At 38.7% G+C, this 25000-nt stretch overlaps 4 protein-coding genes across 8 annotated transcripts in view; 3 read left to right on the top strand and 1 right to left on the bottom strand.

Moving 5' to 3' along the window:
• The first annotated feature begins 142 nt into the window (after nucleotides 1-142).
• Nucleotides 143-2689, top strand: LOC125028514. The gene is made up of 2 exons (XM_047617863.1): nucleotides 143-931; nucleotides 1906-2689. Exons 1-2 carry the CDS (start codon nucleotides 425-427, stop codon nucleotides 2278-2280), a joined length of 882 nt encoding a protein of 293 aa, XP_047473819.1. The 5' UTR covers nucleotides 143-424; the 3' UTR covers nucleotides 2281-2689.
• A 7768-nt stretch (nucleotides 2690-10457) lies between these two features.
• Nucleotides 10458-15055, top strand: LOC125028813 (acyl-coenzyme A thioesterase 13-like). The gene is made up of 3 exons (XM_047618335.1): nucleotides 10458-10609; nucleotides 13050-13234; nucleotides 14613-15055. The coding sequence occupies exons 1-3, from the start codon at nucleotides 10520-10522 to the stop codon at nucleotides 14764-14766; spliced, it is 429 nt and encodes a 142-aa protein (XP_047474291.1). The 5' UTR covers nucleotides 10458-10519; the 3' UTR covers nucleotides 14767-15055.
• A 1489-nt stretch (nucleotides 15056-16544) lies between these two features.
• LOC125028814 lies at nucleotides 16545-18638 on the bottom strand. Its single transcript, XM_047618336.1, has 4 exons — nucleotides 18390-18638; nucleotides 17250-17351; nucleotides 16969-17072; nucleotides 16545-16834 (listed from the first exon to the last, which is right to left on the bottom strand). Exons 2-4 carry the CDS (start codon nucleotides 17340-17342, stop codon nucleotides 16639-16641), a joined length of 393 nt encoding a protein of 130 aa, XP_047474292.1. The 5' UTR covers nucleotides 17343-17351; nucleotides 18390-18638; the 3' UTR covers nucleotides 16545-16638.
• Nucleotides 18639-20951: 2313 nt separating this feature from the next.
• The window catches only part of LOC125028812 (sphingosine-1-phosphate lyase-like), a 17919-nt gene continuing 13870 nt past the window's right edge, over nucleotides 20952-25000 (top strand). For 2 of the 5 annotated variants that reach the window (XM_047618334.1, XM_047618333.1), the window contains exon 1: nucleotides 24702-25000. This exon is cut by the window's right edge. Coding sequence is in view for 1 of the 5 variants with exons in the window: in XM_047618326.1 (XP_047474282.1) it covers nucleotides 20955-21005 (51 nt within the window). In the remaining 4 variants the exon portion in view is untranslated. Of the gene's footprint in view, nucleotides 21006-24701 lie in introns of those variants that run through there. The other 3 variants (XM_047618329.1, XM_047618330.1, XM_047618326.1) reach the window with 2 other exon arrangements.

Below are 25000 nucleotides of genomic sequence, written 5' to 3'. Positions count from 1 at the left end.
GAGTGTATGAGTGTGCGCCCGAGTGTATGAGTGTGTGTGCGTGTGCCAGTGTGCCGTGTCTGCCTTCCTTGGCGACAAGGAGTGGGTTGGTAGCCCATGATACTCTCCGAAAGGATATTTCAACTTAGTTGAGGATTTTTCCTCATCTCAGTTGAAAGGGGCCTAGGAACCATGAGAAGTAGTATCCATGCTTTAGTATTAACTTACTTCTTACTCTCCCTTCCTCCCGTTGTGCACCCTGTTTGCTTATGGGTCATTACGTAAGAGTATATTTATATTTAACCTGACCCCCTTATCTTCCCTACCTCCCATTTTCGGTCGGGGGGGGGGGGGGGAGAAAATGTGACAACCGAGGTGGAGGGTAAAGGCCGGTTCACACGATCATGCTGCTTGACAGTCAGCATGAAACAACTGCATGAAGTAGATGCATGAAGCGCGTTCGGACGAATCACACCTATCGTCATTCAGTGCAAGATCTAGCGGTGGTTGCGGCACAATGTCTCTTTCTCGTGATGATGCAATTGCGCTTGGTTTGGCAATAATTTTAAGAGAGAAAAAAAATTCTTCACGCCAACGGAAAAGGAGATGTGTCAAGGCATGGATTGCCCGAAAAGAACATTCGCACACAAACTTAATAATGAATGAATTGCAGTGTGAGACAGACGACTGGAGGAACTACCTCAGAATGGATGAAGGTACCTATAACAATTTGTTGGAACTTGTGTCACCTTATATCAAACGTGAAAATACTAACATGAGGGAAGCCATTACTCCCCATGAACGTTTAAGTGCGACACTACGGTTCCTGGCAACAGGACGTTCTCTGAAAGATTTACGATACTCCGCACGAATGGGCACCTCAACATTATCAGAAATCATCCCTGAAACATGCAACGCAATATTCCACGTCCTGAGAGGTGAATTTTTACAGGTAAGTCAACGTTTATTTCAATAAACATTTGAATTAATGATTAGTCATTGCTTATGAGAAATACCTTATATATTTCCTGTAAAGGCACTGTGAAACACTTCGTTTTAACCAAAAACATAATTTACTTCATTTAATATACATTATTTATGTAAATAAGTACATATTGCAAAAACATAATAAATCTGCAAAGCTACTTTTAGAAAAATATCCTTTAAGCACGGACATGTATATCATCATAAATACAAATGAAACAAGTCTTTTCTGAAAAACATCTTCAAAGAGGAGTGAAATTCGCGAAATAACAACCTAAATTTTGTGGATCATTGCCTACATTTGGGGTAAGGGGAGGTTCACTAATGGATGTTGACCCTCGGATTTGGGGGGCATCATTGTAATTGGAGTATTGTTGGGATTGTATCATAACATGAGGTGACGTAACTTGGTTTGAAACATTTTGAACAATATCTTAAGGCTTAAATGTTACATTATTAAAGTTTAGGCTTACATTGCTACTAACCTCTCCTCCTTCTGCAGCGTCTAGAACCTCATTAATTAAGCGACGTGCTACCCTACTTGTTTTAGGGTCGAACTCGTCCAGTTTTGAACCTACATATTTACCAAAAATACTCATTGACGACTCTGGACGCTGCAAGTTTTCGGCCACTCTCTGTAGGATGTCATGCGTCACATCATTTTTCTTTGTGCGTCTCGGTCTTTTGTTCGGAGTTGGTGTTTGAACTGATGTGCTGCTTTGTGGCGAGGTAACATCAGTATCCAAGTCGTCAGCATGACCTGGTTCAGTGTCTTGCGATACAAGGTCTGTTGTTTTCTGGTAAAGAAAAGGTTCATCACGTGTTAAGTGCGAAACATATCATTCAAATTATTTATATGTAATATGCTGAATAACAAAGACTTTCAAGAGTCTGTATCAGTTAATGTTTCCCACGTCTATTATTATTTCCCATTATTTCCAGTTCCCCAAAACCGAACAAGAGTGGACAAACATTGGAAACCTATTCGAAGAAAAATGGAATTTTCCAAACTGCCTTGGCGCAGTTGATGGAAAACATGTACACATCACTCCTCCAAAGGATGCAGGGTCTTACTTCTATAATTATAAAGGGTACAATAGTCTAGTTTTAATGGCAGTGGTCAACGCCAATTATGAATTTTTGTACGCAGACATAGGTACCAATGGCCGTGTTTCAGATGGTGGCGTATTGAATAACACTACTTTTGGAAAAAAAAACTCAAAGACAACGAACTTCACATTCCACCCATTGGGAAGCACGGTCTCCCTTGTGTTTTCGTGGGAGATGAAGCATTTGCGCTGCGACCTGATTTTTTAAAACCATATCCACAAAAGGAGCTGAATGATGACAGAAGAACTTTTAACTATCGTCTATCAAGAGCTCGAAGAGTAGTTGAGAATGCGTTTGGCATATTAAGCGCTAGATTTCGCATTTTCCACTCAACTATAAATCTCAAATTAGACAGCATTGAGAAGGTGGTGCTAGCTACAATTGCATTGCATAACTATTTGCGAAGTAAAACAGTCACTACTCATAATATTAATAATGATTGTAATGACATGATGCCCAATAACAACAGCGATGAAAATTGCATGGCTAGTTTAGAAAGAGGAAGAGATGCACGGGTTGCATCTCAAATTGCTCGAAATGTTCGGGACAACTTTATGACATATTTCACCGGCGAAGGTGCTATTGCATTTCAAGAGAATGTACTGTAAACATGTAAGCTAATGAAGTACTTACCCTTGTATTTCCATCTTCCTCTAAAGTGCTTGTACTTTGGCGAGGAACATCTTGGTCCGCAACAAACCTTAGTTCGTCAAAATAGTACAGAGATGGTGTGTATAATTCATCTGTACCAGAGCCAGATTTTTTTGAATCATTAATTTTCTTCAATTCTCTTCTGAAACTACTCCTCAGAGTGTTTATTTTTCTAAGTACATCTGCCTTTGATGCTCCAGGGACTAGTTTCCTGTATATGTCAAGTAACACATCTAAGGCACTATTCCTTTTGTTTTTGTTACTATAATCCTTACATTGCACTCTCCACAAACATTCATGATTTCTATACATGGAAATAAATTCTAATGTATTATCTTTTTCGTTTTGCTTATCCATTACACTGAAAAACAAGAAAACAACTATATTAATCAAAGATAAGAGCTTGTGTACTGTTCACAAATACTGGCAAGAATGACGCAATTTGCATGACTGACGTTCACTCGGTCATGCCATACATCAGGCCATGCCAGCTCCGCCCCTTGCTCACAGGATTTCCCTTCATACGTCATGCCGCGTGTTCATGCTGCATGTCATGCCAAAAACGGGGTTCACACGATCATTCTTTCTAAGCATGCAACCGCTTCATGCAGTTGTTTCATGCTGCCTGTCATGCAGCATGATCGTGTGAACCGGCCTATATGAGGTACAGAGGAGTCCTGACAGCATAAAAACTTTAACCTAACTTTAAAAAATCGTTTCGTTGCGTCTACAATTCCCTTCGGTCAAATTAAATAAAATTCAGTATAAAGATGCGTAATAAAGTACTCTTTCATCCTACCAAATTTCATTAAAATCAAGACCATTTTCTATTTCTCAACAAAAAAGTGAAAATCGGCATTTTCTCAGGGACGGTCCCCTTAAGTATCCTCACCGCGAGACGAAACCCATCAGGTCATTCGTCTTGTGTTCATCTCCTCCCCGGGCACGGCAAAGGTCGCGGGCTCGCGCCACGCAGCCGGCCGGGGGCCGCCGGGGTAACCATTCCCCGTGCCGCCCCGCTTCTCGGTCGGTTTGTGGCCCTGCCCTTCACACAGGCGACCGCTCCCGTCTAGACGTCCGGAATGGTTTTCGAGTACCGCCCCCCCCCCCCCCCCTCACTGAGGTGAAACAACCTTTGGATGGTTGCTTCAGAGGGATGAAAGGAACCAGCTGACAAAAAGGACAAAACCCCCCTTCCCTCACTGAGGTGAAACAGCCTTTGGATGGCTACTTCAGAGGGAAGGGGGAAACACTTTGAAAAGACACAGGTCCTTTCCTTCCTCACTGAGGTGAAACAACCTTTGGGTGGTTGCTTCAGAGGAATGTAAGGAACTGCCTGGCAAGAACGCAAAACCTCCCTTCCCTCACTGAGGTGAAACAGCCTTTGGGTGGCTGTTTTAGAGGGAAGGGTGAACCACTTCGAAAAGACACAGGTCCTTTCCTTCCTCACTGAGGTGAAACAACCTTTGGGTGGTTGCTTCAGGGGAACGAAAGGAAGTGCCTGACAAGAACGCAAAACCTCCCTTCCCTCACTGAGGTGAAACAGCCTTTGGGTGGCTGTTTTAGAGGGAAGGGGGAACTACTTTGTAAAGACACAGGTCCTTTCCTTCCTCACTGAGGTGAAACAACCTTTGGGTGGTTGCTTCAGAGGGATGAAAGGAACTGCCTGGTAAAAGTGCAAGACTCCTCTTCCCTCACTGCGGTGAAGCAACCTTTGGGTGGCTGCCTCAGAGGGCTGAGCAAAAAGGCTCCAAACAATGATGTCTCGTAGGTGGAAGGGCATCCCCTCTGGTCTCTCCCCAGGGGTTTACACCTACCCACGCGTTTGCCGTGCGTGGCAGCCTTGTGCGCTGTGGAGACGGGAGTCCTGGAGGTTGAGCGATGCCGTGAACGAGTACGCCCTGCGGCTAGCAACACGCCTCTTTGGTCCTCTATTCCAGCAAGACAGGCGGCCTGATCCCGGCCCGGTCACGGTCAATCGGCTGGTCTCCCCCGGGAGGCTAGGGTCAAGCAGTCATGCCGCCATTGGCACTCACAATGGTCCGTGAGTGCCGTCACAATGGCTATTGGCTGCGTATATCCTCTCATCACTCCTGTTGCTGTTAGACACTGGTTCTGACACTCAGCTTCCCCTTGTTGGACTCCGTGGTGGGTGGGGGCGTGAGAGGATGAAGCACTTACCAATTCATGGAAAAAACAATCAAACACCCCCCACAGACTGAACTTACAGTTGACGAACCGCGCAAGGCCCAGACCACGGTAGTCACCATGAAGGCATATGCGCCTTCCGGTGGCAAAAGAAAGCCCCAAGCACAGGATGACACTGTCACCCCTGCTGCTAAGGTGGACAAGACCGAAGCCAATGGGTCTGTCCACCGAATAGTCAAAGATCTTGACTCGCGAGCTGGCCTCTCCAGGCCAGCAGCTAAGCCAGGGAGGCCCCTGAGTTCACAGACGGCCTCCCCGACTGAGAGGGGAGAGCAGGCTGAACCAGCCGCATCAGCTCCTGCCTCCTCAAACAAGCCCGAAAGCCGAAAGGGCGGGCCGAAGCGTCCGAGGCCGGATACCGACTCTGATGAAGAGTCGGGACCCCCTAAACGCTTCACCCAGTTCAAAGTGCCAGCTAAACCCGAAGGCTTCGACAATGCCTACCAATTGGTCAGGGCATTGGAGTTGCAACGGAAAATCCGGTTGTCGATCCGGGTCGCCCGAGATCAGGGCATGATCATAATGCCCAAAGATCAAGCTACCTTAAATTTCCTCCGGGAAACGAAGGAGCTAACTGATGGGAGAAAAGTGAGTCTTTCCCCACTAAGTCCCGAGGAAAAGAGAACCAAGATGGTGCTACTTGGCTTCTCAGTCTCTTACGATGTGGAGCTGATCGCTTCACACCCACAGGTCGTGCAGGCTTCCCGAATGTCGAAGGGGAAGACCCCAACCAGGCAAGTCCTGGTGACCATGAAAGGTGCCCCAACCACTACCCTTGATCTGGGTAACTGGGGCACCTACAACCTTCGAACGTATGTGCCAGAACCACTTCGGTGTTTCAAGTGCCAGAAATACGGTCACCACAAGGCTAACTGTACAGCCAAGCCTAAATGTGGTGTCTGTAGCAAGGCACACAACACAGAGGTATGCCTCAAGGCATACAAAGAGGAAAAGAGGGACACAACAGCCAAATGTCCCAACTGTGCCAAGAAGCATCATGCCTGGAGCCTGACTTGCTCTGTCAGGAAAAAGGCGGCCCTCAGGCGACAAGAGGTTGCTCAAAACCGATCAGACTTTGTTCCTGCCCCACCGGGCACCCATGTCTGGGGAAGGAACAAAAGCGAAAAGGCCCCCCGACCTCCTAAGAGGAAGGAAGCCGCCCCCCAGCCGACACCGGATGTCTCCAACAAAAAGGAGTTTCCGACAATGCCAAAGGTGCAGAAAAAGAAACTAAAGAAAAAAGTTTCTAAGAGCACCACAAAAACCTCCCCAACAGATGATCATCTCCTCTTTGACGAGGACGATATGACTCTCCTGTTAACTGCTGTTGTCACAGCAGTAGCAACAGCCCTGGGGAGGTCGAGTGAGGAGGCCGAGAAGGCAGTTTCGGTCGCCATGACGGCAATGACCCAGACTGTCGCAGCCCTGAAGGGAAGAAAGCTGGCTAGAGAAAAACCAGCCTCACCCTCACCCCAGGACGAGACTCACCTCCCCACTCCAAACCAGGCCATGCCTTCACAGGCAGAGCCAAAACAGGCTGAATCTGTGCAGCCAGAGCCAGATCACGCTGACCTTGCCCAGGCAAGGCCAGCAAGGCCAGCCAAGAAAAAGCCTGAGAGAAAAGCCGAACCAACCAAAGTCAGAGCTACCAAAGGCTCTCCACCCCCCCAGTGGACCCAAGGATAGCCTGACAACAGACGAGGAGCCCTCAACCAGCGAGGACCTCGCAATGGAGTTGTCAGACTCCGACGATGTCTCTGATGTAACTATCACTGAGTAACATCATGACACACCATCTAAGCATCCTACAGTGGAACATTAATAGCTTCTCTGCAAAGAACGCTTTTCTCCAAGCAGTTGTGCGATCAAGGAACATTGACATTGTCATGCTCCAGGAGACATTAACAGTGGACACTGTTCGCTTCTCAGGGTACCATGCCTTCACACTGCCACGAACACCTGGCAAGAGAGGCTTGATCACCCTTGTGAGAGCAACAATCCCCTGCTCCGCAATAGCCGATGCATCGCACTGTGGAGACGATGTTGAATCCCTTGCCGTCGAGGTTCACCTGGCCGGGGGGCCCCTCAAACTGTACAATGTGTACAGCCGGCCACGCTGTAAAAGCTTAGACATCAGCCAGGTCTGTGCTTCTGCTGCACACGACCGAGTGATCATAGGGGGAGACTTCAATGCACACCACCCCATCCTGGCTCCCTGCCGGGCACCGGATGCGGCCGGCTATCACATAGCCGACGTGCTAGAGACATTCCCTGAGATCGCTCTCCTCAACACCCAAGAGCCAACGCATGTCAGAGGAGGGGTCCTAGACCTCACCCTGGCCACTGCGACTCTGGTGGGGAGGATTGGCTGGTGTGTCGATGAGACCGTCACAAGTGACCATTACGGCACTATAACTACCCTCATGGATGCTGGCCCAGCCGAAATCCTAAGACCAAATCCAAGATGGAAAACAGACAAGGCCAACTGGCAGGCATTTCAAAACGCCTTGGCCCTCTGTCTGAGATGCAACAATCCCCCACAAAGCGAAAATGTGGAAGTGCTCGAAGCCAGCCTGCTAAACGCCATTAATGAAGCAGCCTCACAGGCCATACCCAAAACTCGGCCTGGGTCCAGAAGTCACAAAGACGCCTGGTACTTCAATGACGAGATCAGGGAGGTCAACCACAGGGTGAACATGTGCCGAAAACTATTCCGAAGGCAAAGAACCCCTGACAACCTATCCCTCCTAAGGGAAGCTGTCACGGATGCCAAGGAAACTGCCAACAGAGTCAGGCAGGAAAAGTGGCTGGAATGGTGTGAGTCCTTCGACCACCAAACCACCCTTTCAGAGCTGTGGCAACGGGTCAAGCGAGCTACCAGCCGCTCAGCCCCGAGGTGCACCCATCACGACCCCCAAGCAGAGGCTAACAGACTGGCGCACGAGTTCTCTGCGAGAACGAGCAGCAACAGTCTGCCAGCCGAGCTGAGGGCAAGACAAGAGCGTCTACAGCCAGACAGACACGCTCAGATCAGAGAAAGGGCAGCCGAACCCGATAACTCAGACGTTATCTTTTCTCTGAGGGAACTAAGGAAAGCCTATAAAACCAGTTCCAACACAGCCCCGGGCTCTGATGGGATCTCGTACCCCATTATCTCCCACCTAGGACTAGCAGGTGAGCGTGCACTCTTGCAACTCATCAACAAGTCCTGGGAAACTTCCACTCTACCCCAGAGTTGGAAGAGGGCTACCATAGTTCCCGTCCCAAAACCAAAGGAGCCGGGGAAGTACCGCCCCATCTCTCTGCTCAGCTGCCTGGCCAAGACGGCTGAGAGGATGGTACTAAACCGGCTTCAATGGAAAACGGGACCCCCGCACGAACACCTTCACGGGTTCACAAGGGGCATGGGCACAGCACACAGCTTAGCCACGCTCTTAAGCACAATCAGCAAGGGCCCAGCTGTGGTGGTATTCCTTGACCTGGAGAAGGCTTTTGAACTGGCAAGTCCGCTTGCCATTCAGGAAAGCCTGATCCAGAAGGGAATCAGAGGAAAGCTCTTGGCTTGGATAGGTGACTACTTCAGGAACAGGACTGCCAATGTCAAATTCCAGGGTCACCTATCGCAGCACATGCCGCTCGAAAATGGAACGCCACAGGGTGGGGTTCTCAGTCCAGCCCTATTCAACACTTTAATGTCCTGTATCCTCAACATAAACCTCCCAGTGGGGTGCCAGATCATCTCGTATGCAGACGATCTCGCTATCACCTCCACTGGACCACGCAGCCAGAATAAAGCCCAGCGTTGTCTGGACCTCGTGTCAGAGGAGTGTTGTAGGACGGGACTAAAGATCTCTGCTGCCAAATCCAAAGCCATGGCTTTGAGACAGAGAGTTCGAGGCACAAGACTGAAAATCCAGGGAGTGGAATTAGAATGGGTCAAGGACTACCTATACCTTGGGGTAAGGATAGACCGGACCCTCTCCTTCCATAAGGAGGTCCAGTACCTGGTTGACCGAACCAAAGCAAGACTGTCTGTCATGAGAGCAATGACTGGGAGACGCATAGGGGCCAGACACAAAGTACTAAGATCATTCTATGTACATGCTGTCCGGCCCATTGTGGACTATGCCTCAGTCGCTCTAATTGCTGCAAAGAAAAAGCACACAGACAAATTAGAAACAGTCCAAAATGAAGCTGCCAGGATCATTCTGGGTGCCCCGAGGTGGACGAAGGTCCTCAACCTCCTGATGGAGGCAAACCTTCTCCCCCTGGACTCACGAATCGATCTAACGGCAACACAATTTCTGTCAAAGGTCATCCAGGCTCCCAGGAACACAAGCCTAAGACAAAAATTAGTCAGATGCCTCGAACAAGACAACGAGCTCGTTGCAAACAACTCCTGGCTGTCTCATACAGCCAGGGTGTTGATACGCCATCAGCTCAAAGAACAGCTTCTTGCTAAGGGCATGGACTCCCCCCACCCCGACTTTGCCGAAGCCCCGCCGTGGGCACTGAGCCTGATAGAGTTCAACATAATGAACCTGTCAATGAAAAAGAGCCTATACCCCATGCCTAGCCTAAAGGCAGAAGCCCACAGGGTCATTGCAGCCATCACTCCTCCGGGTAGTAGAACATACTACACGGATGGATCGGTCGATCCCTTGAGCCACACTGCAGGCGCCGGCTTTGCAGCTAGGGATGCCACGCGATCCATGAGGGTAACAGACAACGCCTCCTCGCTACAGGCAGAGGCAGTTGCAATCATGGGAGCCCTAGGCCACGCGTCCCTAAGGGAAGGACACGTGGTCATACACACAGACTCCAGGGCAGCCATTGACTGTCTTCAGCACAGCTCACCCACAGACAACATCTACCTACTGACCACGATTCTCACAATGGCACAGAGAATTCTTGCTCAAGGTAGAAGAATTATCATCAATTGGGTCCCAAGCCACATCGGCATCAGAGGGAACGAGCTTGCTGACAGACTAGCCACCGCTGGCAGGGGTATGCCCCCAAATCCCATGACGATAAAACCGAGCCGAAAATTACTTATGGAGAAGTGTGCCTTGGTCGGTCGTACCTTCCTACGGCAGCTCCACAGAGAGGAAACGAGAACCTCCCCCTCGGCCAGCTGGTACTCAGACGCCACAGGCTCTGAACCACTGGAACTCTGAAGTAAGCAACAGAGGTACCGAAGTCATTCTTCACAGAATGCGCCTAGGTTACCACTGTGCATGGCAGATTATCCCAACAATCGAACGCGATGAATGGTGCTGCAAGCACTGCGGCGAGCCGAACGCCACACTAGTCCACTACCTAGAAAATTGTAACCATACACAATTCCTGAGACATGGACCGCCCACAACAGCCGCCGTGCTGGTAAAGAGGCTATGCGAAATGCTTACACCATGGCGGCAGGAACGCTTGCTGGCAATCCCGCCGCCACGGTAAGCACCGAGTGTCAGACAACTCAATGAGACAGCCGTAAAAAAGCTGACACAGGCCGGGCCATATCTAGAAGGCCCGGGCGAAGCTAGAACTTCGCAAACCAAACCCCCCCCCCCCCCTCATCTCCTCGGTAGAAATGGCCGCCGCAAACGGAGGGAGAAAGTTTTTGCAGCAAATTGTGAAGATGATGTCAGAGGGAGGAGGATTTGATAAGAATTTATCAAAAGCAAGTATTACTTCTCCATTTAGGTTTGGGCATCACAGTGTTTTACGTTAGTTAATAAGGTATAGGTAAAGTTTTGTAAGCCAGCTTTGGATTTCATTACCATACAGTAACGTGTGTATATTAGCCCGTGATTACAGGCAGAATACAGTTTTATTCGTTGCGCTCATTATTAATATGTTCACTGCAGGGTCAGTATCTATCATCTTGATCAGTAAAATCACTCACTGTAATCTATGATTTTTCACTTTTTTTTCTGGATTACTCATATTTCATGATGACTTTGCCAGATTTATTTCTTTGGTAGTGATGTGTGCCTTAGTTGATCTTTATTTTGTTATTGATTCGTAGGCGAATGTCAGTTTTAGATTATGGTATGGATATATAGGCTTGTTAGGGAACGAATTCAGGAAAAGGTTATATTAGTGAATGTTTAATAATGCACATTAATTAAATTTTTTAGTTGTGGAACCAGGATTGTGTGGAGATTAAGAAAAAATAGAGGTGATGCATATAGATAACACATAAAACATCACAAATGTTTATGAAAAATAAACCTATAATGAATCAAGCAATGCTTCTGCCAGGAATTAACAGTTACGCTATGGATGCACTAATGTAAGATAAATTGAAGATGACAGTCTTACAGAGGACTAAAAGTTGGTCATAGGTATAAGAAATAATCTGCAGACATGAATGTTAACTACACAAGTAAAGGAAAAAGTTCACAGAAAGCGCAGCTCATAGCAGTGCTCCTGAGTTTCAGCTCCATCATACAGTGCATGCCAAGGTGAAGACAATGTCTCCCAGGGGTTGTTGGGAGCAGAGCCCCCCCATCAAATCCCCCTCAGGCAGTGTCTGAAGGGCATAGTAAGTTAAATTGTAAAATAGATTTTTTGATTTGGAGTTAAGCACTTGACCTCTGGTGAGTGTGTTCGTACTGTAAAGAATTACCCTGCCAGGTATTTTGGGGGAAGATAAAGCATTGTGAATTTTGTCAGAAAAGGAGCCAATCCACTAACTTATGCTCATCTTTTAAAAAATTCCAAGTATCATAGAATCTTATTTACTGTAGAATCTACAGTAAACAAAAATGGTTTATGCAGAAAGTGTTAGCCAATAACCCAATCATAAGCTGGAGATGCAGTCATTAGTTGGCCTTTTTTCACACAATAAACTGGGTTTCCTCAGTGTTGACTTTTTTTTCAATGTTTGACTATTATTTACAGTAACAATAAGCTGAAATAGAGATAAAAATAAGTTCTTAAAGAACACAGAACACCCAAAAAAAATAAAGTTTGTGTTCATAAAGATAAGCAAATATATCAGAGTCTAGATCCGTGTGCTCTGGCAGTGGTCAATAAACCCCTTTATTTTGATGAGTTTGTGCTAGAAAACCTTGCTGACAGTTAATTGACAAAAAGAGCAATGTCCAAAAAAGGCAATCTCTTTTGTAGAATGTATATGTTAACCTTTATCAAAGCTTGAAGCATTGTTTGATGCCATTGCATTGTTAAGATTGCCCATTGTTTTTGTGTGAACTACAATCTCATTCTTACAAGATAGAGAGATTCATACCATTGCTGTTGCCAAGGTTAATGTCCACTAACTACAAAGAAGTTGGAATCAGATAATGATTCATCTTGTTTACATACAATGTAAATTAAACAAGCAGTTTATGGCTTGAACACCTTGGTATTGGTAACATTTTAAAGATTGGCATAAATTACAAATCATGTTGTAAAGCATTGATTTGGATGTTATTTTCTTTTCATTACCAACAAGTCCTTGAAGGCACCTATTTGACTGTCATGACTAAATGTCCTGTAACATCAGCATGTTTGGCTTGAGGACTCAGCTTATAGGATATGGAATTTGAGTAATTGTAGTTTTTAATTTTCAGTTTCAGTTTACTTGATTGAAGAATAATAGACTAATCATGTTTTGAAGTATCTAAAATAAGCACCTGCAGTTGGAATTAAATTGTTTTTTTTTAATTTTCATTACTATTCAAAAGGAAGGTGATTTTATGTTTGTTTACAGTATGACAGATTTAATTTCACAAGAAGCTTTGTTGTGTTCTTTTAAAATTTATTCAGCACTATAATATAGGTATATTTTATTTAACTTTCACAGTCTGCTTGCATTGGTTGATAGAGAGAGAGAGTGAGTGAGTGAGTGAGTGCATGTGTGTAAAACACCTAATTGGTGTCCAGCTTTCACACTCTTCCAATAAATATCAAGGAAAGTGTTTGCTGGTAATTGTTAGTACATTTGCTGTGGAACTATTTAGAATGGATCCATTTTCACATGTTTCTTTTTCTTAAAAGATTTTTCACTAGTATTACTTTAGCAGTTTGTAATAGTCCTACTTATGCTAGCCAGTGACCATCTTCAGTGTGAGTCATAATCACTAATATCTCCTCCATTTTTCTTTCATTAGCTGCGTGTTGTGGCAGGTGGCAATGGTAAATGTGTTGCAGAGATGACTGTGGAGAAAGAACATGAAAATAGTGGAGGCACTCTGCATGGGGGACTCACAGCCACACTGGTTGATATTGTATCAACAATGGCACTAATGACAACAGAAAAGGCTGTCCCTGGGGTGTCAGTGAATATAAATGTTTCGTAAGTAATGTTTTACTATTTTTGTAGTTAGTGTATGGTATTGTCAGTATTTTTATTTACTTAAGTTCCTGTAGAGTATATATAGCAACATTTAATTTTGTAGTATGGCAGTAGTCTGTTCCTTATCTTAAGAAAATGAGTATTCCAATATTCAGTTCTTTAATGTTTTAAATGTTAGTGTGTGCGCCCGAGTGTTAGAGTGTGCTTTAGAAGCTTATCACAGTTTCTAAAATGCCACTAGTGACTTAAATATTAATCTCTCTTTTTTGAAACACTCTATGGTTAATGGAATAGTGATGTATGTAGTTGGGCCATACAAACTATTGAAAATATTTATTTTTACTTTTTAAATCTTAATGATTAATCAAAAGCCAGTAGTCAGAGGAGTGAAAGCCTTTTCTGATAGGCTGGCAAAGCTAGTTAGAGCTGTACCAGGATGCACCTTCTGCACTAGCCAGTAGCTTAACGAAACCTTCAATAAAATTAGTATGACATTGAAATATAATTTAAAAGAAACTTTATTTGCAGTATTTGTTGATTTTCAAATATGAATAGAGATATGTATAAATAACAGATTAAAAGTTCCATAGTTGTATAATGGTTATTTATTCAGCATATTACATGTCACATATGTAATGAAGTGCTTCATAAAATCAGTGAAGTCTGTAGGATTATTTCTTGGTAATGAATTGCTACTATTAAATTACTCTCAATATACTCATACTAGGTACATTGAGCATGGTAAAATGTTTTGCCATTCAAAACACTCTCAGTTCATAAGTTATATATACTCTACTGTGAAGATTGGTAAAACACTACAGTGTTGATACTTTGGAAGAATAGCCCACTATGTTCAAACAAAATTTATTGAAAAGTAAGACAACAGGTTTTAAAATCTTCCTGGATTTCACCTTCAGGTCTGCAGATGAAATCCAAGAGGATTTTGAAACTGTTATCTTACTTTCCATTAAATCTTGTTTGTGCATTATGGAGATTTTTCACCATGCTGTACAGTATGCTAGTGTCAAAGTTTGCATTTATTGGTTCAGAATACTTCTTTATGTACAGATTCAAATTATAGTTAACAAAATCAGTTTCAGTGCTTTAATATGACAATGAGTATGAACTTACAGTTGGGTGTTCAATATTGTAGATGCTCAGGTATTTTACCAAATCTGATTTTGTTCTCGTTCAAGGAAAGGCTTTTTTTTGTGAAATGCTAGTTTTAGTGAAATGACAGTTTTTAGTGAAAATACAGATTCTAAGAACTTTACAATACTATCAATATGTAATAGTTTTTACATTATATATTTTTTTTTTTTTTCTGCTGTGCCCTAAGGGAAAGCTTGCCACTAATATCAAGTTACTCTTTTTCAAGATACATGAAAGCAGCAACATCGGGACAAGAAATTGTCATCAATGCAGAAACTCTCAGAGTTGGAAGAAATTTAGCTTTCTTATCTGTAGATATAACTAACAAGGAGTCAGGTGCTCTCATTGCCACGGGGAGCCACACTAAATACATTGGATAAATACAAACTTGTTTCTATACTAGATGTCAGTAAATATTTTGCCATAGTATACAGTATAATTTATTAACAAAAATAATTTATGTAATGATATGAAGGGAGGAGAGTTATAAATAGAGATGCCTTACAATAATGATATAGCCAATGTCAGATCATGCAGTTATAAATATTGAATTTTAGCATATAGCATAATAAGTGTTTTGTATAATTTGTTATTAGTTTTCATATTGTACATATTATACTTTTCTTACCTCATACAAATGTAAGGTGCAAATAAAATATTTAACTAGAACCATTGTATTTACTACATTTCTGTTTACACTATTATTGCAATATACCAATAAAAGAAAATAATCCCACATCCACATGGCAGGGAAAATACTACTAAAATATATATTATAATAAATTAGTAACTGTTCGCAGACTTCTGCAATCTTTAAATTTTGCAATAAGCATTTTTGTATTTCCTTGTTTAACCATTAAATCTAGGAGTGAGTCAGTTACCAGGCCTTCCTGACCTTCACTCTTTACCCTATTACCTGAATTTACTACAATTAGTACTATAAATAATAATACAACTATTAAGATAATATCTTTAACTTAAGATTTAAGATTTATGCACATGCTATGCAGACTGAGTTCAATTTATCAACTATATTTCCACTCTTGTGGCTCTACAATTGCTTACTCAACCTTTTCCTTGATTATTGGAAATATTTGATTTGATATTGCTGTTAGTATTGCACTGTTATAAGTATAATGCCAATAATAATAATAGCAGCATTGACATTAAGTGTAAAAAGAGGAAGAGCTTAATGAAGGGGAAAATTAGTGAGGGTGCATAGACTACTGACCGACTCCTTGGTGGCTGAGCACTTGAGGAGCTCTTTCTGTGATACATTTCCCAAAACAATACTAGAGTGAACATCATATTTTCTAGCAATATTGGGTTCATAATAACAGTAGTAGTAGAGAGAAAAACTCTTGCTTCAAAAATTAAGTGATGGCTTGTTAAACCCATGTCTCCAAAGTGAAGTGTTGCTGTAGTATTTTGTGAAATATCTGCAAGTAGATGGTTCCACAAGTGCTTATCCAAAAAAACTGTCAATAATTAAACCTTGTGAACCCCCCTAGTTTCACCTCTCCTTGAGTTTTGGGGAAATAGTTTACAAATGCAATCATTATCTATGCTGTTATTATGATAATGTTATTGACACTACTAATAGTAACAAAAGAAAAAATTCTGAAAATCAAGGAAATGGGTAAACAAGTGAGATAGGTAGTGCTTGTAACCGACTCATTGCTAAATACTTGTGGAGCCTTCTATGTGTAAAGACAATAAACTAAACTCACAATGGGCTAGGTATGTGCATGCCATCCCTGGAAGGACCATGTTATTTAACTCCTTGATATCTAAACATTTTTTAATTATTTATTGGAAATTGGAATTAGTTAATTAAATTCATAGTGAAGAGTACATGTACCTAGAGCCAATGCTTCAAGTATTGGTAGTTTTAATAACGACAGTTACTTCAATCATGGACCTGAAATTGTTGGGTAGTTTTCAATGTTACAAATAACATCACAGATGAGTCAACAAAATATCAGAATTTTTTTTCTTTTCTTTCTTGTACAAAGAAATTTCCCAATAGCTGCCAGGTGAAGTGCCCGTTATGTGTAGGTATCTTCTGCTATCCTTTTATTCCACAATGAAACTAACTGGGGCAATACTAAATAGGGTTCAAATGTATTTTTAACTAAAGGTATAGAAAAACACAATGGATCTAGTCTATTTTATTGTAAGAATTTGTCAAGTATAAGTATAAAAAGTGTTTTTACTTAGACATTTTACAAAATTACAAATGGTCCCTCTTTTTATTTATTTTTCTTAGAGTTCCCTGCTGACTTTTCTTCTCTCTGAGGCCAAATGAGGAAACGGAGAGAAAAAATTCCCATAAACAGAGTTTGTATCATCCAGCAGCATGTAACACCTGAATCTAGCTTCAACCTTTGGCAATAGTAGAGAGCTAACATAGCCTCAAAAGCATGGATGGCAACTGTAGACAGAGTCCTGGAAAAAAAAAAAAGAGGAAAATATGAGAAAATACTTATCACAGCTTCCTTTTATGTTAAATATAAGATCCTTTAATCAAATAACATGTATTCAATAACTTCAACTGCAAGAAATAATTCTGTAGAACATACAACTGTTTCATAAGATCGTTATTTTCTGAGCCGACCCATGAAATAAACTCTGCAACTCGACCAAAGAACACTGGGGAAACTCCTTTAGGATCTAGCCATGCCATCTGTTAAAAAAAAACAATACAACAAAGATAAGCATCCATACATGGAAATACAGTGCCTAATAATAACTATGTATTTTTACGCATATACTTGCAATTAAACAAACCAGTAATAAAACAGTAACTATAAAATTTTATTTTATTTAACATATAATAAATTTAATGAGTAATTTCACTGACCACCATGAGATACATTGCTGCTCCAACCAGTGCTATGATGAGCGGGTTGACGAGCTTGAAGTACGATGACGACAATTTCTTGTACTTTCCCATTTTTCCAGTCTGAAGATTATAAAAAATACTATAGATGAGAATAAAATGATTAGAATAATAATTAAACCATAGTAATAATGACCCAATACAGGTTTCATATGAATATTCATATAAATTAGATGCTAAAACTAATGAAGGAATTAGATTTGTGTGCCTTTTCTGTCTTGCAATTCATTATCAGAAATAAAAAACTTAAAAATAAGACACTTGTTATATAACTATTAAGAGTGAATACACTGAAATGAACTCCGAAAGTTTAAAAAACAGTTGTCAAATGTTTAGATCATGACTGTATGAGGGTGGAGAAACAATACAACACTATTTGACATAAAAATAAGTAGCAGAAACTTAAGACCACAGCAGTTACACTTTGACCAAGGCAGCTGAAATTCTGTCATGTATATTCTGGCAAGATTGAAACTGTTGATCACCTGGGGTGCTCTAAAATGAACTAGTCCTTGTTCTTAATGAATATGTGTATGATAAGTTTCTTTGCCATTGCCTGAATGTGAGCTGAATGCTTTGTTTTGAGTGATTTTCTGAAAAAATCATAATCAATACTTTGCATTCAAATCTGATTTCTTTTTATATTTGCTAAATATAAGAGATCTCAATATATGCATAGTATTTTGGGTACTATTCCTGGTCTTTTAATCTAAAAAAGGTCTAGAATATGTAACTTTGCTCTGGACCATATAGAGTGTTTTAAGAGTTAAAAGGTTCTGTTTGATTTCTGCCTAGGTTATTGAACACTCAACTTTTAAATTTCGCTTCAATGTACGCTTAAAGGGCAATCGTTCGTCTTTCGTCTATAGATCTGATTTTCTACAGACGAAAAATCAATTTTGAAATTCGCTGTTGGTGAATGTTGTTTATATATGCAACAGATGGAAGTAAGAGATTAAATTACGACAAATATCACCTGAAACAGAATCTTGAATACTTCACAACACGTTATTAATTGGTGGAAAGAACTCTATATCAAAAGGTGCTAAGAAAATGCCAATCATTACCTCTGTTTACACTTTCGTGTCGATGTATACTTGCCTCCTCGTAAGTAATGCTGCTATAACGCTTGCGATGCTGAGGATCTTCCCTTAACCTTAACCACTTAGAAGGTGACTGCTCATGGTAGAGATATCTTAGATGACTGTAAGATATCACGAGAAGGCGCTGACCTTGAGTAATTGCCTTCAAGACGACGCCGAATCCAGCCGTCAGTGTGGAAAATAAACGAAAAAAAAAATTGGCAACTCTGCTTTTGCGGATTTGAAAGATTTTATTGTTGTTTATTAGTCTGGGATGAGATTTTCATAGTTATTTAAGGGTGGTCGTGTATAAGTAGAAGTTTCAGTAGGATAGGTTAATTGGAAGTAATTTTTTTGAGAAAAGGTCAGTGGTAACTGTTGGTCATGGAAGAATAGTTGCCTTATATTTAATCCAAAGAAATATCGCCAATTATTTTAAATGTTACAGGAACAATATGCAAAGCATTACCATACAGAACTGTTTAGTTTTGTTTATTTTCCTTAATTCAACCCTACCTTTCATACATTACCCCTCAATTTTACGTAAAACGAGAAAATTAAATGGCAACGTATGATGCTGATCAGCTGATGCTGAGTTTTGAGGGATCCGGGAAGGAGTGGCTCATGACTTTTCAAAACTAAACTTGTTCCGCTTCAGAAAAAAATCGCAAAATCAAACAGACCACGCTTCACTAAAAAAAAGATGGGTATATAAAGTTAAGAAAAGAGAAGAACAAAGTAAAGTATACCTTGAATACTCAGAAATTTCAGGGCAATTCCTTTGCAGAAAATTCATAATGGGCGTCGTTTCAACATTTGTCATGATTACTTGATTGCTTTTATCATTATTGTTCTTTATATTAATATGATTGTTAAGGTTATTATTATCATCTTTATAAATTACTGTTATTTAATTTATTACAACTTTTTATTATTATCTTTATTAATAATACTATCGCTAATATTGTAACTATTATTATCATCACTGTCATCATCAATATTATTATTATTATCATTATTATTATTATATGTACTATAACAGTTTTATCCTTATCATACTTCTTATCTTTATTTTCATTATCATTAGTACCTTTATAATCTATGTTTATTGTTACTATTATCATTAATAGTAATGCAATTATTAATATCATTACAATTATCATTATCGTTAGTTTTAATATTATTATTATCATTATTACTACCGATTATCACTAGTATTTGTATTATCATTATTATTATCATAATTATTATTATCATTACCATTGTCATTAAAATAATTTTTCATTTTCATTACTGTTAGTATTACTGTCACTATTAGTAATATCATTATCATGATTATTATTTTTACTATTACATTTGTTATCATTATTATTATTACTACTATTTTTATCTTTATCATTATTGTTATTGTTATCACTATTATTACAATCATCATTATTATTAATACTATTATGATTATTGTTATTATAATCATCACCATTATTATCTTTGTTATTACTGTCATTATCATCATTATTGTTATCGTTATTATTATCAGTATTATCATCATTACAGTCATAATCATTATCATTATAACTGTATTATTATGATTTTTATTATTATTATTATTATCAATAGTAGTAGTAGTAGTATCAGTTATTATTACAATGTTTATTACTATAATAATAATAATAGTTATAACGATGATAATGATTATTAATATAATTATTATTATCATTATTACAACTATTATCATTATAATCATAATAATAATAATTATGATGATAATAATAATAATGAAAATAATAATCATTAACATCATCATCATCATTAGCATTAGCAGTATCTGCACCATTATTAAGATATTGTCGTTTTATCATATTCATAATCCATAATGATTACGATTGTTATCCTTATCACATTCAAGATAATTAGTTTTTATGAACATCATTACAACTCCTAACGAAATTCTTGTTTTATAGATAGAGCTATTCTTCGTTGTCATAAAGTTTTAAATACGTTTTATTTATTCATCTGTATTGATAAAAGTGAAATATATGTATTGTATGCAACGTGATATTCTCGGAGGTGGCTGTAAATTTAACAATTTTTATATAATTACCAACGGACAAAAATAGGGTAGGTAAAATTCGTCTATGTAACTTTGTACATACAGAAACCAAAAGCACAGCTGCATTGCACCTGTTGGTGTGCAGTTACACTAGTGAGAAGCGGTAAGAAAGACTCAGTTGCCACAGCCGTTCATATCTACCTTTTGTAATTGCATTAAAACTACAGTAAATAAGATTATGAAAAATAAAGAGATAAAGAGAAGGACAGAGACGGAGAGCAAGATAGAGAGGGGGGGGGGGGGAGAGAAAGCGAGCTGTTTTACTTTCATTTACATTAGTTAAAACAGATAATGTTCCGAAAATATGTTCAAAAGAGTATCAACTATATTTTACATATTTACCTGAACTGAAAACTGAACCAGACAGTTGGGATTCAAGTATAAATGAGGACACGAGTACACCCAATGCAAATATGGGAATGACGAGTGAAAACTGAAATGCTATGTGGGTTGCAAAATTATATTAATAAGCATATGAAAACATTAATGCGTGAATGGAAGACCGCCGTTTTCATCATTGTGCAAGTAAGCTGTCTGTATTTACAACATTGGTTAGGAAATAGGGTAAACGTAAAAGCTGTGACGATGACACAGAGAAAAAAAACAGAGATGGAGAACGAGGCTCCGGCAAAGTATATAACAAAAAGAAACAAAAAAGAAAGAGAGATATACAATCAGGGTCAAGAAAAAAGGCACTCAAGGCCACTGAATCTCTGTACTCATCGACATCGGTCGGGATAGGTAAAGTGTTACAGAAAGGTAGAACACCATTTAGGAATATATAAATTCTGTTAATGTTAAGAGATCGTCGCGGTGACGTTTTTTGTCTTTACTTTTGGTTAAAGTATATTTCGTTACAGAATTTGGGTAATATCCCTTTTTACGTAAGTATTGATATTAACATTCGCATCACGGTTGGCCGGTAACATTCATAGAACAGAACTGACTGTCCCCATGCATATGTATAATGGATGATGGACACTTCAAAGAACGATTTGCATGTTATGTGTTACGTATCCAAATTATGCGGAGGCATGGTTACCACGGGCTAGAGAATCTACACAAACACACATACACAAATACATCTATCTATCTGTATATGCATGTACGTATTTATATGCACACATGTGCTCGTACAAATAGACGTTGGGATACAGCAGCATATCTTTGTGTGTCCTGCCACACGTAGACCTTTCCCTCTTATCGCTCTACTATATAAAGATTTTCATAACTGCCGGCGTGAGTGTCTGAATATCGATATGCGATGCCACGTAAGCATACCCCCAAGCGCGTGTGTCTGAGGTCATTGATAACAAAGATAAATGTTGTCAGCCGTCAGTGCCCAGTTAAGGTACCAAAGTCCAGCTAAATTGTCTCATATATTCAATAACGCAGTATCATAACTCCAGTAACTTACGTATGTTGGGATAACACTAGAAATATGGAATGTACAAACAACTATAGCCGATCCTGATACGCTACTTCGATTGAGGAAAAGTGTATATATATATTCAGAAATTCCATTGTTGCGTAACAAAACTATTGGAACTGATTCTTGGATATTCGGATAATTCAGTAATCTTTAACTGAAAAATACGAATTCCTAATTTTCTTTCGAATAAAGGAGTGCACACATTTCTTCAAAAGAAACTTGGAAATTAGTATTAATATGGTTAAATATGTATGTATATATATATGTAAACATATGTGTATATATATATGTATGTATATATATGTATGTATATATACATACATAAAAATGCCTGCGCTCTGACTGCTGCTCGAGCCCGAGAAAACGACATATCGCCTTGAGAAGTCAAACTCAGGTGTCATAGGGGAAGTTACAGCCGTGGCACAAGCGTTAGCGCGCCCAACCGCGGTTGATTAGGAAAGGCATCCAATCAGGCAAGGGTGACGCTGCCATATAACCTCTCAATAGTGAATTGAGTGAGGCCTATGTCCTGCAGTGGAATGAATGGCTGTTAAGAAAAAAAAAGTATAAATAATATATATGTATATACATAATATATATGTATATACATAATATATATGTATATACATAATATATATGTATATACATAATATATATGTATATACATAATATATATGTATATACATAATATATATGTATATACATAATATATATGTATATACATAATATATATGTATATACATAATATATATGTATATACATAATATATATGTATATACATAATATATATGTATATACATAATATATATGTATATACATAATATATATGTATATACATAATATATATGTATATACATAATATATATGTATATACATAATATATATGTATATACATAATATATATGTATATACATAATATATATGTATATACATAATATATATGTATATACATAATATATATGTATATACATAATATATATGTATATACATAATATATATGTATATACATAATATATATGTATATACATAATATATATGTATATACATAATATATATGTATATACATAATATATATGTATATACATAATATATATGTATATACATAATATATATGTATATACATAATATATATGTATATACATAATATATATGTATATACATAATATATATGTATATACATAATATATATGTATATACATAATATATATGTATATACATAATATATATGTATATACATAATATATATGTATATACATAATATATATGTATATACATAATATATATGTATATACATAATATATATGTATATACATAATATATATGTATATACATAATATATATGTATATACATAATATATATGTATATACATAATATATATGTATATACATAATATATATGTATATACATAATATATATGTATATACATAATATATATGTATATACATAATATATATGTATATACATAATATATATGTATATACATAATATATATGTATATACATAATATATATGTATATACATAATATATATGTATATACATAATATATATGTATATACATAATATATATGTATATACATAATATATATGTATATACATAATATATATGTATATACATAATATATATGTATATACATAATATATATGTATATACATAATATATATGTATATACATAATATATATGTATATACATAATATATATGTATATACATAATATATATGTATATACATAATATATATGTATATACATAATATATATGTATATACATAATATATATGTATATACATAATATATATGTATATACATAATATATATGTATATACATAATATATATGTATATACATAATATATATGTATATACATAATATATATGTATATACATAATATATATGTATATACATAATATATATGTATATACATAATATATATGTATATACATAATATATATGTATATACATAATATATATGTATATACATAATATATATGTATATACATAATATATATGTATATACATAATATATATGTATATACATAATATATATGTATATACATAATATATATGTATATACATAATATATATGTATATACATAATATATATGTATATACATAATATATATGTATATACATAATATATAATGCCGTGTGTGTGTTGTGTGTGTGTTGTGTGGTGTGTGTGTGGTGTGGTGTGTGTGTGTGTGTGTGCGTGTGTGTGTGTGTGTGTGTGTGGTGTGTTGTGTGTGTGTGTGTGTGTGTGTGTGTGTGTGTGTGTGTGTTGTGTGTTGTGGGGAGAGAGAGAGAGAGAGAGAGAGAGAGAGAGAAGAGAGAGAGAGAGAGAGAGAGAGAGAGAGAGAGAGAGATAAAGAGAAAGAGAAAGCGAAAGCGAAAGAGAAAGAGAAAGAGAAGGAGAAGGAGAAGGAGAAGGAGAAGGAGAAGGAGAAGGAGAAGGAGAAAGAGTGAGAGTGAGTAGATTGATACAGACGTGTGCATTTATGTGTATAAATGCCCCCCCCCCTCTCTCTCTCTCTCTCTCTCTCTCTCTCTCTCTCTCTCTCTCTCTCTCTCTCTCTCTCTCTCTCTCTCTCTCTCTCTCTCTCTCTCTCTCTCTCTCTCTCTCTCTCTCTTTCACACGCGCACGCGCGCACACACACACACACACACACACACACACACACACACACACACACACACACACACACACACACACACACACACACACACACACACACACACACATATCTGCGCGCTTGCTTGTTTTTACGCCTGTAAACACAGCCAGTAACATTATAAAAACGCAACTGTATACATTTATAAACAAATTCAACAGAGTCAATTTGCCTACACCAAAACAGTAATAACTCCATGATAACAGTGAAAAAGTAAAGACTGTACAGAGTCAGCAAATCTTGAATACAGAGAAATTCTTCCATAGAGACTAGAGAGAGTGTACAGTCTCTATCCTCTTCTATAAAATAACCAGAGTGTGCGCTACGTATCTCCGGCCTTCGCAAGGATTCAGCAGATCGGTCCTGGCGCAACGGAGAACCCACGGGCGCTAGTCTCCCCCACATTCACTCACTGTCCTCAG

Source organism: Penaeus chinensis, chromosome 9, assembly GCF_019202785.1.
Source record: "Penaeus chinensis breed Huanghai No. 1 chromosome 9, ASM1920278v2, whole genome shotgun sequence".
Taxonomy (NCBI): Eukaryota; Metazoa; Arthropoda; class Malacostraca; order Decapoda; family Penaeidae; genus Penaeus; species Penaeus chinensis.
The sequence above is the reverse complement of the archived record's forward strand: the minus strand, read 5'-3'. Positions and strand labels throughout refer to the sequence as shown.